We start from the raw sequence: 15,956 nt of genomic DNA on the forward strand, positions 1-15,956 counted from the left end.
TAAATTTATGCCCTTAACATTCACCTCTAATTTTGGTCACCTTCCATTCTTCCAACAAAATTAGGACAATATGGTTGTTTATTTTATTAGCTTCATGCCTAAGCTTAGTAAAAATATTAAATAAGTACAAATTGAACTGTAAGCTTCCATTTTCGCCCATATATTATGGATTACTTTTTTGATCAATCCAATATTACGGATTAAGGTTTCTATTCATAAATGAATTTTATACTGATAATATTGTATGCATCAAATTCACATAAACAAAAAATTTTGAAAAACTGGGAGGTATTTTTGCAGGTGGGTCCAACACTTGATGGAAACCAAAAGCATTCCATAAATTATAAAAACATATATTGTTGATGCAGGCAGGAAAAAAACATATATTTGATATTGATAATTTAATATTTAATATATTGTAACAAATATCCAAAAAGTTAGTTTAGATTTTCATTCTCCGAACCACAGTCCAGGTGCCAAATCACATAGAACTTTTTATTTAATTTATAAAAGATATCTTGAGATAGTAATTGGATAGTTTTTGTTGGCCAAAAAAATAATAATAATTAGACAGTTCTTAAAAATTAAGAATCGGTTATTTTCAAGACATCCTGATATATATATATATATATATATATATATATATAACCTAGAGAATAAGTCACTATTAGGCACAAAACGTGAACACTTTTCTTAACAGAAAATTGAAAAGTGCACATAGACGTGGATGAAGGATAGAAGAAAACTGCAAGAAAGCATGACTCTTATTAGCAGAAGATTTAGAAGGCATTTGGATATCTGCTGAAGTGTTTTTTTTTTTAACAAATCGAGATAAATTCCTTTACATGCTAAAATCACTTTTAAAACTACGGTTTGTTTCCATCTAAACAACCCCTTAATCTTCTTCCACCAATCAAATTAAAAATTAAACATTCTTTCGTGCCTTATCAGACATTTGAATGTATATGGACTTCAAAACTGAATAAACTCTTTCAATCAGGGGATAAGATTTATCCCCAGAAATAAATGAGTGCATATGACCTCCAGCTTCAATCCAGCTGCATCCCAAACTCTTCTTCAATCCCTTTGAATTCCCCCTTTCCCTAATCTCTAATGTTTCGCTCCATTCACCCATAAAAGCGTATGAATTGGCAAGAAGCACATAATTTGAGGAATTCCAAGGTCCTGCTGTGTGAAGATCTCCAGAAATGCGCTTCGCCATTGTTAAATTCCGATGCAGCTTGCAGGCTCCCAGTAGCGTGCTCCACATTACCGCATCAGCTTTCAAAGGCATTTGCAGAAGAAGAGCCTCGGCTTCCTCAAGCAGCCCTGATCTTCCAAGCAAGTCAACCATACATGTATAATGCTCGATTTTGGGTTTGATCATATACTTATGAATCATGTCATTGAAGTAGCGACAGCCCTCTTGTACCAGACCCCTGTGACTACATGCACTAAGCACACCCACAAAAGTCACATCGTTTGGAGAAATAACAGAAGGTCCTAATTGCACCATCATGTTATAAAGTTTCAAGGCTTTCATTGCTTCTCCATTTTGAGCAAACCCGCCTATAATTCCATTCCATACAATTATATCTCTCTGAGGCATGCTTTGAAACATCATGAATGCGTGTTGCATTTCACCGCATTTAGAATACATATCTGAAATTGCACTCCCCACCACCAAATTGTTTTCAAATCCATACTTTATAGCAACACCATGGAGTTGTCGTCCTCTTTGCAAGGTGTTTCTTGCAGCGCAGGCACCAAGCATGCCGCCAAAGGTGAAGGAATTCGGTTCCACGTCAGCCAACTGCATTTCATAAAGGAGCCACATGGCTTCATCCACATGTCCACTCTGTGACAGACCAGTAACAATTGTTGTCCATGCAAAAACATCCTTATCTTGAATCTCCTCAAACAATACCAATGCATTGTCAATTAAGCCACACTTTGCATACAACTCTAACAAGGAATTAGTGATGAATGGATCAGAGCAAAAGCTGAGTTTAATTGCACATGAGTGGACCTGCATTGCTTCCATCAGTCGCAAGTGAGACGCCATGTCATTTAAAATTATTGCATGAGTATGCTCATCGGCCAAAATTCCTTCTCTATACATTTGCTTATATAAACTTAAGCAGAAATCACCCAACCCACATCTAGAGTAGCAAGACATCAAGGCATTCCAAGTAACCAAGTCTCTCATGGGCATTTCACCGAACACCTTCCTTGCATCCTCGATAGCCCCACAGTTTGCATACATCTGCAAGAGATTAGTCCCCAAATAAGAATCGGAAATTGAGCAAACCTTAACAATCTCAGCATGCACTTGATGCCCAGAACTCAAATCGCAAAAGGGTAGTACTATAGAATACGTGTACCCATCGGGCTTAACAGGACTTTGTCTCATCTTCACGAAATGCTCCATGGCATCTTCAATTCTCTGGTTTTTCACGTACCCAGAAATGAGTATGTTCCATGAATGAGAATCCTTCGTGGGTGTGGCAGTGAAAGCTTCCAAGGCTTCCGGAACCAAACCAGAGCTGAAGTAGCCTGAGAGAAGAGTGTTGTGTGAAACGACATTGGGGTTGGGCATGAAACGCAGAAGTTTCTGGGCACTACATAAGGCGTGGGATTTGATGTAAGCTTGAAGGAGGAGATTGCACTGATAAACATTGTCCTCGAGACCCTTCTTGACGATGGATGCATGAAGCGTTTGAGCTTTGTACATGTGAGAGGTTACGACCAGGTGAGGGCCGAGGGAAGATCGCGGGGGCTGTCTAGTATTTACGTACCGTGTACTAACTCGCAGAACTGAGCTGTTTCCTTCCCAAAAAAAAACCAGAACTGCACTAATTCTTAGAGTAATAAATATGGAGATTTTACTCACCAAAAAAAGAAGAGAGATTTACACAAAATATAAATATAAAAATAAATAATAGGATTAAGGTGCATTTATCATCCTAAAGTATTTTTTTTTGAGTGCACTCAACGCCCTAAAGTACTCATAAATATTTTTTCAGATGCATCTAGCATATTAAGTTAAGTATTATTTTCAGGTTTGTTCAGTATTTTAAAATATTTTTTGGTGTATCCAACACTCAAGCATAAAAAATTTTCAGGATGTTGAAGGCACTTAAAAAATACTTCAGAGTGCTGGATGTATCATAAAATACTCATTTGGTCCTATTTATAAGTCACTTCCAATATGTTTCACACAGACTAAGGAAATCTTAAGCTTCATTAACTGTCATTTAAAATTCAACAACTTTTTAATTTTAACCTTATTTAATGTACATTATACCTTATGTCGACAAAGTCAATACAATAATAAATAGAATATTAGAATGTAAAATTGTATATCCATATAAAAAAAAATTTCTCGGTCCCTATAAATAGGAACAAAAAATATCTTCTCTTTTTGCCTTTTAAATAAAAAAAGGAATACTTTAAAATATTGGATGCATCTGAAAAATACTTCAAACTGAATGTACCTTGACGCTGAATAATATTACATATGGATATAGATGCCTGATAGGCATGACATAATTCTCGTTGAAATTTTTGTATCAATAAAATTTTAATTTTTTATACATATTATAAGAATTAAGAACATAATCTACTTTAAAAATTTTCACCAAAAAAATAATCTACTTTAAAATTAAAAGTGTAATTAGAATTCAGTATAGTAAATATTTTTCAGTGTTCTTACCAATTTGATTTGTAAATATGCAAATTCAACTTATAAATATAAAAGTCCGAATTGTACTCATAAATTATCAAATTTGATATTTAAATATGCAATTTTTATATGTAAATATATAGGTTTTTGACTTATAAATATAAAATTTTTGGAATCTCTCTATATTTATTTATTTATTTTTTACTTGGAGTCATGGATGACTTTTTCCCTTTTTTAATTATAAGAGAGCTAATGAGCTTTCGACTGAGAGGGGGAAAATCAATTCTGATATCAACATATCATCAAACTAGATAAATACAAATCACAGTTTAAGAAATGAACAGAGCTAGTAGATCTTTTTTTTTTTTGGCCAAACAACAGAGCTAGTAGATCTAAGAGGCAAAGAAATAGTTCCATTAATCCCAACAAATGTATTGTACAAACTCCTTTAGTATACCAAAACCAAAAACCAGTTAGGAAAAATGAACACCAAGCACCAGTATACTTTCAACTTTCTTCTATCTTCTCTCTTCTTCTTCTTCCTCCTCTTCCTCCTCCTTCTGTTGCATTTAAAACGTATTGGGCTGCTTTGCTTGTACAAGCATTTCAACCACTTCTCTCATGGTGGGTCTCTCCACACTGTGTTCTTGAACACAAAGCATCGCCACAAAGAACACTTGTTTTGCTTCATCTATGGGGATACTATTGTGCAGCCTCTCATCAAGGATCCTCACCACCTTGTCTTTGTTCCAGTTTGTTTGCATCTTTGTCCACTGCACAATATCTATTCCTTCTTCTCCGAAGTCGCCCACCGGCCGTCTACCAGTCAAGAGTTCTAGCAGTACCACCCCGAAGCTATAAACATCACTCTTCTCGTCAATTTTTAATGTGTATGCATACTCTGTTCCCGAACATAACATAATTGAAATCAGCACAGTGAAAAAGTAATTTGATCATGATAGCAAATAACTAACTTGGCCCTACTTTATAAAAGTAATCACAAAAACATAATGAACATTACAAATCAAAGAAGGCTCCTTTCCTCACTTGATACAAATGGGGTTATTGGAAAAACACGTTATAAGGAGAATAAAAGAGGGATAGTTCATTTTATATAAAAAGATAAATAGATCAAGTCTTGGTATGCTTTGTCTGATTGAGAAAGATTGACACAGTAAAACTTCTGCATGGTAGAAAAGGGGACAAAGATTCAGTTCCATGTTTCCAAGGTAACAAATCAAACTTACTCCACTAACATATTCGTGTTTCTTTTTCTAGGGGTTTGAGAAAGTGAATCTTAGGGGGAAATATGAAGCCAAGCCATTGACACTAAGGGTGAGGAAATATATGCTTTTGGGTTAACGTGCGCTTTGGTGACTGCCAAGTTGGTCAAAAGAAGATGACTGTGCTGTGATTTGGTTTCTGAACTTATGGAATATAAAATAAAATCTGGGTTTATGGTTTCAAGGCATGCAAGCAAAAAGCTCATACAACCACTTAACATGAAAGGAAAAAAAAAAGCAAAAGAAGAATTTTCCTTTGTGTTAGTGGAGCCTTTACCCCCATTCTAGGAATCTACGTACATGCCACATTCTGTGGTCCCATAATGAAAAGACAGAGTATATGCCATTGAGATCAATATATATATATATATATATATATATATATTTCAATTCAAAGACTCGCGTCTCACTCGGTTTAAGATGCAACGAGTATATGAATGTTAAATATAGGGATCAATCAGTGATAGAAAATAATATTTTCTCAACTTTTCTTTCTGGCACAATAATGCTTCAGAACTCAGTGGATGGCAAGTTAGATTGAAAGAACAGAAGCTAGAGACCTACTTGAGAGCGCATTGCTTTTCAAGTTATTTAGATTACTGAAGTAAATTTGGAGATGAGTCAATCATCCTACTTGATGCGTGTTAGGCTTCTCTTTCTCCCCTCATTCCACTTAGTGATCTAATCATTGTTTAAAATAACTATGTCCTCTGAACTTGGAGGAAACGACCAATTAGATTGTAAGAAACAGAAGCTAGAACAGAACTTACTTGAAATTGATTTGGATTATTGAAAGAAGTGCATACCTGGAGCAATATAGCCATAAGAGCCAGCAATGGAAGACATGCATTCTGAAGCCCCAGTGTCTTGTAAGAACTTGGCAAGTCCAAAGTCAGCTACATGAGCCTCGAACTCAGAATTTAATAATATGTTATTGGACTTCACATCTCTATGTATTATCAATGGTGAACAATCATGGTGCAGGTAACAAAGCCCTTTTGCTGCTTCAATGGCTATCTTAAGCCTCGTTTCCCATTTCAAAAACTCGCCTCTCTTCCCATGAAGCACTTCACCCAAACTCCCATTTGGCATGTACTCATACACAAGCAAATTTGTCTCTCTGTTTGAGACAAAAGCTAGTAATCTCACTATGTACCTGTGCCTTATCCTGCCCAATGTTCTTATTTCTGCAGATAAGCCATTGTCATGATGAGAAGAGCCTTTGCTGAATCCTAAGAGTTTTTTCACTGCTAGCTCCTCTCCATTTGGCATGGTGCCTCTGTACACAATTCCAGCTCCTCCTTGTCCTATCACATTGCTCTCCTTTATGCATCCCAATATATCTTGACTGCCATACTCTAGCTTCTGAAATGCTGTGAGCTTCCATGAATTTGAATTCCTCCTTGCCTTCTTTCTGCTTTTAATGATAGCTAAGGTCGCAAAAATCAAAGAACATCCCAGCAGTGCAAGTGCAAAAAGAAGCTTGTACTTCCCAGGAACTCCAGATTTTGTATTGTTAGTCTCACGGGAGTCTGAAAATGGGTTTGATGAATGAGTGCCACATGGGTTTAGATCATATCCACATAGATTTGGGTTTCCCTGAAAGAAGGATGAATTCAAGACTGTGAACAGACCAACGTCAGGAATTGAACCGGAGAAGTTGTTGTGAGAGAAATCTGCTGAAGTTAGCCCTTTCATGGTCCCTAGTTCTTTTGGGAGGCTCTGGTTAAGGTTGTTCCTTGAGACATTAAGATAGTTTAAGATGCGAATTTGGGAAATTTGAACAGGGATAGGACCTGAAAGTTGGTTCTGGCTCAAGTCCAAGTATGTGAGCGAGGCACAGTTCCCTATCTCTGAAGGAATACTGCCTGATATGTTGTTTCTGCTCATATCCAACTTTAACAGACTCTTCAACCTCCCCATATCTGGTGGGATTTCCGCAGAGAATCTGTTTTCACTGAGGAGAAGATTCTGCAAATTTGGGAAATTCCCAATTGATTCTGGGAGAGACCCGGACAGACGATTGTTTGATAGATTCAACTGCTCTAGTTTTGATGTTGAATTTGCTGAATCTTTGGGAAGAACACCAGTGAGGTAGTTGTTTTGCAGCTCAAGAAGTAAAAGTCCAGGCAGATAAAGAAACCCGTTTGGTATTTTCCCTGTTAAATAGTTCTGACCCAAGCGAACTCTTTGGAGTGTATAGCATTCTCCAAGGTCATCAGGCAAAGATCCAAAGAGAAAATTATTGAGCAAGATTAAGATCTTGAGCTTCTTCCCAAGGCAGAGAGATTTTGGGACTAACCCAGTAAGCTTATTTGATGAAAGATCAAGCTCAATTAATTTCCCATTCTGGCCAAGCCCAGGAGGGATTGAACCTGTGAAGTTGTTTTTCCACAGATGCAAAGTTTCAAGCTTTGGGAGGTCAGAGATGAACTTAGGAATCTCACCATGCAATTTGTTGATGAACAAGTTGATAAGTGTGAGCTCACGGAGGTTTGAGAGTTCAAATGGGATTTCTCCTATTAGCTCATTGTTGGAAAGATCAAGAGATCTCAGATTGCTCAAATTGCCTATCTGAGGTGGGATTGAACCAGTAAGCTGATTGGTTTGCAAGAAAAGCGTGTCTAATTTTGAAAGCTTGCCTAATTCTGAAGGAATTGTAGCATTCAAGCTACAATTTGCAAGGTCAAGATGAACCAAATTGATTAGATTCCCAAACTCACTTGGGATTCCACCGTCAAACTTGTTGAAATATCCCAAGTACAAATGAGTCAAATTAGTGAGATTCCCAAGCTCACGGGGTATAGACCCACTTAGATCATTCCCAGCAAGAGAAAGAAAATTCAAGCCCACCATTTTCCCATACTCTTCTGGGATTCTCCCGGAAAAGTAATTCCCGCCAAAATTTAAGTGCCTGAGCTTGGGAAGATTGGTGACACCAAGAGGTAGTTCGCCGTTAAAGTCGTTGTCATAGGCATCAAGGACCTCAAGCCCACTCATGTCGGAGAACTCCCAAGTCAGATTTCCAGTGAACATGTTGTTGGATATGTTGAGGAACCGCAGCCAAGGCAGCCGGAGAATCTCCGAAGGAAGCTCGCCGGAAAAGCTATTATCTGCAACCGAGATAGACACAAGTCCCTGGAGCTTCGCGATGACAGGGGAAAGAAACCCAGAAAAGTTGTAATTGGATATCTCCAAGGACACCACAGACCTGTTGCTACGGTCACATTTGATGCCATCCCAAGAACAAAGGGACACGTAGTTGGATACATCCCAGGATTCAAGAGTAGAATTTTGAGGTTGAAAACCTTGTCTGAGAGAGACCAAGATTGAAGCTTGCCTTTTGAGAGACAAGGCAGGAAGTGATGATGAAACAGAAGGAGGAGAAGAAGAAGAAGAGGCAGTGAGGCAGAGGAGGAGAAGAAGGGAGTGAAAGAACAGAGAAGCCAAAGAAGAAGAAGAAGAAGCCATTGTTGGGATATTCTAGTTCTAGGAGAGGAAGCTAACAGATATACTATATTGAGATGCAGTGAATATACAGAGAGAGTGAGTGAGGAAGGAAGGAAGGAACTTGTTCTTGTAAAGAAGTGAAGAGATCAAAGGTAGGAGCAGCAGGCAGTATAGCATCCAATGACCTTTTGCTTTTTTCTTTTTTCAGACACTCCTCTGTCTTCCTGGCTCCTCCCTCTTCATTTATTTCATCAATCCCTAAACCTTTTGTTACACTGCAATCTTTCAAAGTAACTTCAAACATCATAGTAGCATATAATATAGAAGGTGGGAAGAGCGAGGAATGTGTCCTCTTATATGGCTCTTATTAAATTTGGACTAATCAGATTTTGTTATCCATCTTATAACCATTTTTAAAGTGCCCCTTGAGAAACAAGATGATTTAAACCTTCCATGATAGATTGGACAACGCACTACTCATTTTGATATATGTGTTGACAAAGTAGATGTACACAATATTTTTAGGATTTCGACATCTGATCTCTAGTTCACATGACAGGAACCTTGCTATTATTCCCAGACTCACTCTCTAAACAATGTAAGAAAGAAGCAAAATACTACACATCTTTATATGTATGCAGATGAAGCAGGTGTCAAGATTTAAACATCTAACCTCCAATTTATATGACAAGAATCTTACTACTACCTCTGATCCTTAATATAAGACCTTGTTTGACTTTTATTTTGAAAATATAAGATCCCAATCCATTTTGTCTCTTATATTTATGCATTTTTTTTTCTAAGATAGTCCTTTTAACAATAATAATTCTAGCCAGTACACTTGATTAGTAAAAATATTTTAGAAAGAACAACACCTATTTATCATATATAACTAACTTAGTTTCTTTCCTTAATCTCTTCAAATTAGTCAATTAGCTCTTATAAATAAGACTGGAGGTAGTATTATTTCATTGGGAGACTTATTTCTAGATATCACCTATCTATAAAAAAAAATTATTATGAAGAAAAATTTCACGTTTCATGCTGGCAGGAGTAGAATATAATCATCACTTGGAATACAATGGTGTGTGAGTGAACATCGGATAGGAAGTGAAGCTTAGATGGCAAGCGAGCAACCAACATTCAGGCAGGGAGGCACGGAGAGGCTACTATTTTGGTGTCTGGTTGAACAAAAATCAATAAATAAAAAATGTAAAAGCAAAAGCAAAGGCAAAAGCAAAAGGTGTTTGGATAAAAATGTATAACCCCCCAGACCATCCGCCAACCAATTGCTTTTCTTTTGGGATGGCTCTTTCTTGCTTCTCATAGGAATAGAAAACATCAAAATCAAATTAAATGCTCAGTTCTTGACAGAAAAGTGCAGGAAAATAGTACTCAGAGGGATGGACCTGTATTATTGAACTGCTTGCTTTAAATCCTTGCTCATCTTATTGCTCCTTCAATGCTCCGCAAGCCCCCTAACCATCACTACTCTAGCAACTAACAAGTCATTAATTTTACCTGTACGTCAAGTTTGGCTCAATTTCATGTATTAGTAATCTTTATGTGTTATGTTGATTCTAATGATTAATTGATACAATAAAATAATCTAATACAATCTTAATTACAACAGAATCAAAATATAATGAATCAACATTTAGGGCCGGTTTTGCATCACAATTGAAACTTATAAGTATATTTGACGTAAATCGAGATAAAACTCTTCTTATATACTAATCTCATATCATGTAAATCACAATTAAAAAGCTGCTTATAAGTTATTCCAAACAAACCCTTAAACATTTGTACCCTGCATTATCATTTTTGCTTGATTTTTATTTGAGAAAATATGAATTTTATGGTATAATTCCTTGATATCATAACAAGGAAATACCTTCTATTGCACGAACAAATTAGATATTCTCTTTCCATACTTTTATATCCATCATTTTTTTGTCTTGATAGTATTTTTGATTTGATTTTGTAGGTGAAATTCACTCCTCTCACGTACAAAATCAAAGGAAAAAAAAAATCAAAGTAGATTATTGTACCTCCAATGTGTGCATGAGTAGTAATGGAAGCAGGGCAAGAAATGGAATGATAACTCATTGAGATGCATGTCCAAATACCTTGTAATGTTATGATTACCAATGAGTATGTGTAGGGTGAAAATACTACAAGTATTCATGGGTTTTTAATGTGGTAAAGATGTTTTTTCCCCCCCAAAAAAATGTAACTTTATACTTTCAAGGCAATAAATTTTCTTAGGCGTGACTGCCAGAAAGATTCAAAGTACAGGACATATTTCTTTAACTTGGGGACCAGTCCTTTAGGATTCAATAAATTTGTGGATTGTGAATTTAAGCTAACAAATACGTACGTCCAATTTCAATTTTGATCTCCAAATTCATAATATAGCTAGATTTATTTTTAGGCAATGAATTTTACTTTATAATTTGAATGAGAGTTATTTCCCAAAACTTGTATAACGAATAAAAAGCATGTTTGGTTCTTGTATATGAATATAAACCACAGAAATGTTTCTCTCAATAGTTTTTGAAATGAACTGCATTATTTAATAGGGAATATTGTTGGAAAATTCCCCGTTATGAATTAGCCAAAGGTATTTAAAGACCCAAGTTCTTAAGTGAGGGAAATTATTTTTGAAATGTCTGCAAGCTACTTTAGACTATGGAAGTAACGAAAAATATTTGCTATGCTGCACACAATTAAGGAAGAGTTGCATTTATTGAAAATGACAGAGTGTGAGCCCAACCCGTCAACCTGTATTGTTGTGGCAGGTTTGGTCGTCATTTTGTCAACTCGCTAGAAGGCGGATGTTTTAACCACACCCACTAACTATTACTAAAAATTTTATTGTTTAAAGGCATGTGACGCAACTCTTCTCACGTTATGTTCGTGTTCGGTATAAAATATTAAAAATAAGGGATTACGAATGAGATTGCAATTAAAAAAATTATTAAAATAGTATTTAGTATCAATAATTACTTATTATATGGGATTAGACAAATCCATAAAAATAGGATTAGAGAATACTACTTTCCTCCATAGTATTCTCCAATCCCACATATATAGGTTTAGCTAATCCCACATAACAAGCAATTTTTTATACTAAATACTCTTTTAATAGATTTTCTCAATTACAATCACAATCTCAATATCTCATTTTCAATACTTCCTACCAAACGCAACCTATATGTAGTCCATCTTTAGTTACATGTAAATGTCTCATATTTTGCATATAACTGAAGATGGATTGTACATACCTAGAAAAGAATCACACCCACTCAAAATAGATTGTACATGGTTCTTTAAAACAAATTTCAAGCACATTTGCATACTAAATTTTGCAATAGGGGATGATGCACCAATATTTATAATTTCATTAGAACATATTTTATTATTTATATTGACGTGGTGATTATTCAAATAAATTAAAGAATTAAACTACATTTAATTTAAAAGGTCAATCATTGTCCTCCACATCCAATGTACTTGTGAACTTAAGAAAAGTCCATGGAATTCAAAGGCTGAGACTTGAGAGTGATACAATGAAAAGGCAAGTGGTTTGGTTTGAAAAAGTCATATATACTGCTATCAGATTCGAGTCAGTGATGTATATGTGCGCTTTTGGTAATAACATACATGGTACAAGCTTATTGTTTCTGCCACAACTCAGAATAGCACTGTGGTGACCAAATCAACACTGTTCCATTATCTCACCATTATTTTTTTTCAAAAAGAAATAAATTATTTTCATAAATAAATGCTTAAATTTATATGTATACTATTTCCGGTCCTTAATATAAAACATTGTTTGACTTTTATTTTGGTCCTAAATATAAGATTCCAATCCATTTTATTTCTCATATTTATATATATTTTTTTCAAAATAGTCTTTCTAACAATGATAATTCTAGCCAATACACTTGATTAACGAGGATATTTTAGGAAAGACAACACATATTTAAAACAAATAACTAATTCAATTTACTTCCTTAATCGCGTCAAACTAGTCAATTAGCTCTTATAATTAGGACTGTATATTTGTTTATTATTAACATATGACTAATAGGCAAATCCCACGGGTTCCCCCCAAAAAAAAAAGTACAGCAATATTAATTATTTTTTTCAGGAAAAATTTATAGTCAACGTGTTTAAGTCAACATAAATTGTAGTAATTTTATTTATATCACTATCTAATTGGGTCAAATTGAAGTATTGTTAAATTTATTGGGAGTAGCATTCCTATATATATATATATATATATATATATATATTGCATTCACACGAGTTGAATTTGAAATATTATACTTAAATATTCAAAACTTCTTCTATTAGGACTACGCATGTTGGTAAGTGATAGAAATTATTGTCTCTTATATTTAATCAAGTTATTGGACAGTCAATTTCTTGCATTTATGTGCTCCCTCAGCTTATTTTTAAAAGAGAATTATTTTAGGATTCTCTTGGTTTTATTTATGAGAAAAAACAATTTTTTGTATAAAAAATTTACTAAAAAAATTTCGGCAGTCTCATTGAAAATGAGTACTTACTAATGAGACGAACTATTAAAAGCCACCAGCCAACTTTTAAATGAGAATATTCTGAAAAAAAAAATTGAATTTATAATATATTTATTAATCTAATTAACTTTTTGGAAAAAAACTTAATCTAATTAACTTTAACCATATTTTTTATTTTTGAGAATTAGTTATTTGTTTCTCATGGAAGGAAGGATAAGGCAATTATAATTGTAAAGATTAGCTTTTACTATTAGAGGAGTATATTCTCTTCATCCATAAAAAAATCTTTTTTTTTTTTGTGTTGTGAAGTATCATTCAATTATATCCAACACATATAATATAAAAGGAAGCAAGCATTGAAATAAGCAAGCATATAAAAAGTTTAGCATCATTTAAATAGATCAATGAATCAAAAAGAAAAAAGTTACCTAGCTAGTACCAAACTAATTGATCAATCAATAACAAGTAAAGGAATCAACCATATCTTTTTCCTGTTCATCAAGGTAATGGCTGAAAAAATATTTTTCTAGAGAAAAAAAACTTAAAAAGAATAGAACTTTTCAGATTGCAAATTCCCATAATTTTGGGACCAGTAAAAACATTTTTTTCCAAACAAAAATTATAAATCTTGCCCTTATATCCTTCCATGAATAAAATAGCTTATGAACTGCAAATATTTTTTCATCATTCAGAATGACGACATGGTTAATTTTTATAATATTTTGAAAATAATGTAGTGATAAAAATGTATGAAAAAAATAGTGAAAAAAAGTGGAGGTACAGTTGAGATAATATAGACAAAAACGGTAAAGATAAGGTAAATTAATGTAAAAGACATGAGAATATATGGTGGCCAACTCAGAGATCCCATGAGATTAGAACATGGAAGTGATGACAGGGACAGTTCTTATCATTTATAGTTGAACAATGAGGACATCTTAATCATATCCCCTTGGCCCCTAGGTCAGCCCATAAACGTCAATTTTCCCTTTACCTGCTTTTTTATATATGTTTTCTTTTAATTAATAAGATTAAATTTAACGGTCATGATGTGAGAAACTAATATTTAAATTCTTATTGAAAAAAATCTATATTTAATATCTGACAGTATTTCAAACAAGATTATCTCTAAGCACAACAAAAGTATTTTTTTGCGATATATATAAAATATTTCATTATCATGCACAAAATTTTTCTGGGAATTATTCGTAAATACCTATTTGAGAAATTAATTGTCCAATAATGCCTTATATGTTTTTAAATATAGAAAATATTGTTTTTAACATCAAATATTCAAACAGGAGTAAGACTCAATATATTGAATTATTGTATCCGAAAAAAAAAATTGGATTATTGTAATAGTCAGATATGTATCTTGTTATTAGAAGTTTGTTCTACAAACATTTCTGCCAATAAAAATTTTAATTTAGTTTGTCATAATGTTATAAGAGATTATTTCTTTTTGTTAGACCCTTAATCCCAACTGTCGTTGGAAATATGCATTTTATTTTAGTTTTATTAAAATGTTACCAATCCATTAATTTTTTTATTAAATCATTACAAAATATAATCTTATCGTTTTTACTTGTGGCATTACAGATAAAATTTCACTGCTAAAAAAATCTATTCATATGCAAATTAATTGATAATGTTCTAACAAAGGATCTAATTTTTTTTTAAGAAATAAATTCAAAAATCTGTGTTAAAACTTAAAAGGAAAAAAAATAATGTGATATTTATTTATCACTTCGCGCCGTGAAACGCGAAAAAGGGAAAAAGGAAAAGAAAAGCAACGGCCGTTCATTCAATGATTCTTCTTTATAAGAGCATGTTGGGATCCATCACTCTAATCAATCTCCTCCCTTCTTTTTTTTTGCTTTCTATCTCCTGAGCGTGGACCCCACTTTTGAATCTTTTCCTTTTACCCTGCCTTTTTTTTTTTTAAATTTTTTTATAACGTTTTAAGTTGTCAGTTCAACTTTGGTCAATGACAATGTGGTCGGGTCAATAAGACTTGCTTTCACTTTGGATTTAATTGCTAGGGCAGAGCGTGTAAATTGCTCATTTGTCCACTTCTTTTTCCCCATTTGAAGTGAAAAGAAAAGAAAAGAAAAAGATTGAGAAAAGGGAAAATGACAGAAAAAGGACGGTTGAAATTTGAAATGACAAAATGGGTATACAAATAACTGAAATGACCAAATGGGTATGGGGTATCAATCTGGAATTTTGTCAATTCGGTAGAAAGACTAAAATACCCTCAACCTCTCTGAAGATATGAACTGCAAAGAAAACAATAATATACCAGAAGAGAGAGAGGCTGAGAAGACGAAGCTAGAGCAAGGGTGGAAATCTGGAAAGAGGGAAAAGGTAAGCAATTTTTCCGTTAAAACGCTAGTATCACCCGATTTCTTTGTTGCTGCATGCTCGAATGGGGATGGGTCTGTGAGTGTAGAGGGTTTGGATGAATAATTTGACCAGGACGAGAGAGTGACGCGTCGAAAATGGAAAAATGGTGACAAACAGTAAGCATGAGGTGGTCAGTGTTGTTAAATTCATTACTGAAATTGTAAAATCCTATATTTAAGTTGTCAGTGGAGTAAGTGGGTGTGTGTATTTTTTGGGTGTTTCGAAAGATAAATGAAATTGATTATTGGGTAACTAAAATATTGATTTATGCTTCTTTGTTGCAGGTTAGCAAGCTTTGATGACATCTGACATTGGGTCTAACATTGAGGAGTAATTTTTTTGGTGTAAATAGAATAACTTTTGAACCCTTAATTTTTTGGGAGAATAGTTGATAGAGAGGTTATCCTTTTTGTAAATGATGTTAACTGGGTAGGATATGTTTGTAATCTGAATGACAAGGAAACATTAGGTGGTGGTTTAATCTTAATGTTAACTTGTCATTTGAATACAAGTTATGTAACTTCTGTCATAGGCGTACTGGTTTTTGGTAAATATTATCACTTCAGTAGTCAATTCCATTATACA

At 34.1% G+C, this 15,956-nt stretch overlaps 2 protein-coding genes across 2 annotated transcripts; both read right to left on the reverse strand.

The window, feature by feature from the left end:
* Positions 1–925: 925 nt before the first annotated feature.
* Positions 926–2,734, reverse strand: LOC114748373 (pentatricopeptide repeat-containing protein At2g13600-like). The gene has a single exon (XM_028936747.1). It carries the CDS (start codon positions 2,732–2,734, stop codon positions 926–928), a length of 1,809 nt encoding a protein of 602 aa, XP_028792580.1.
* Positions 2,735–4,078: 1,344 nt separating this feature from the next.
* LOC114748370 (leucine-rich repeat receptor-like serine/threonine-protein kinase BAM3) lies at positions 4,079–8,692 on the reverse strand. The gene is made up of 2 exons (XM_028936745.1): positions 5,775–8,692; positions 4,079–4,586 (listed from the first exon to the last, which is right to left on the reverse strand). Exons 1-2 carry the CDS (start codon positions 8,437–8,439, stop codon positions 4,255–4,257), a joined length of 2,997 nt encoding a protein of 998 aa, XP_028792578.1. The 5' UTR covers positions 8,440–8,692; the 3' UTR covers positions 4,079–4,254.
* Between the last annotated feature and the right edge of the window lie 7,264 nt (positions 8,693–15,956).

This window comes from Neltuma alba, unplaced genomic scaffold, assembly GCF_004799145.2.
Source record: "Neltuma alba isolate B1F8T4 unplaced genomic scaffold, ASM479914v2 tig00005687_pilon, whole genome shotgun sequence".
Lineage (NCBI taxonomy): Eukaryota > Viridiplantae > Streptophyta > Magnoliopsida > Fabales > Fabaceae > Neltuma > Neltuma alba.

Bases quoted from the DNA above. Each gene is read 5' to 3' on its own strand.
- LOC114748373 (XM_028936747.1), bottom strand. From the start codon at position 2,734: ATGTACAAAGCTCAAACGCTTCATGCATCCATCGTCAAGAAGGGTCTC.
- LOC114748370 (XM_028936745.1), bottom strand. From the start codon at position 8,439: ATGGCTTCTTCTTCTTCTTCTTTGGCTTCTCTGTTCTTTCACTCCCTT. The intron at 4,587-5,774 runs GTATGCACTTCT...GTTCGGGAACAG, and splicing joins TTATGGCTATATTGCTCCAG to AGTATGCATACACATTAAAA.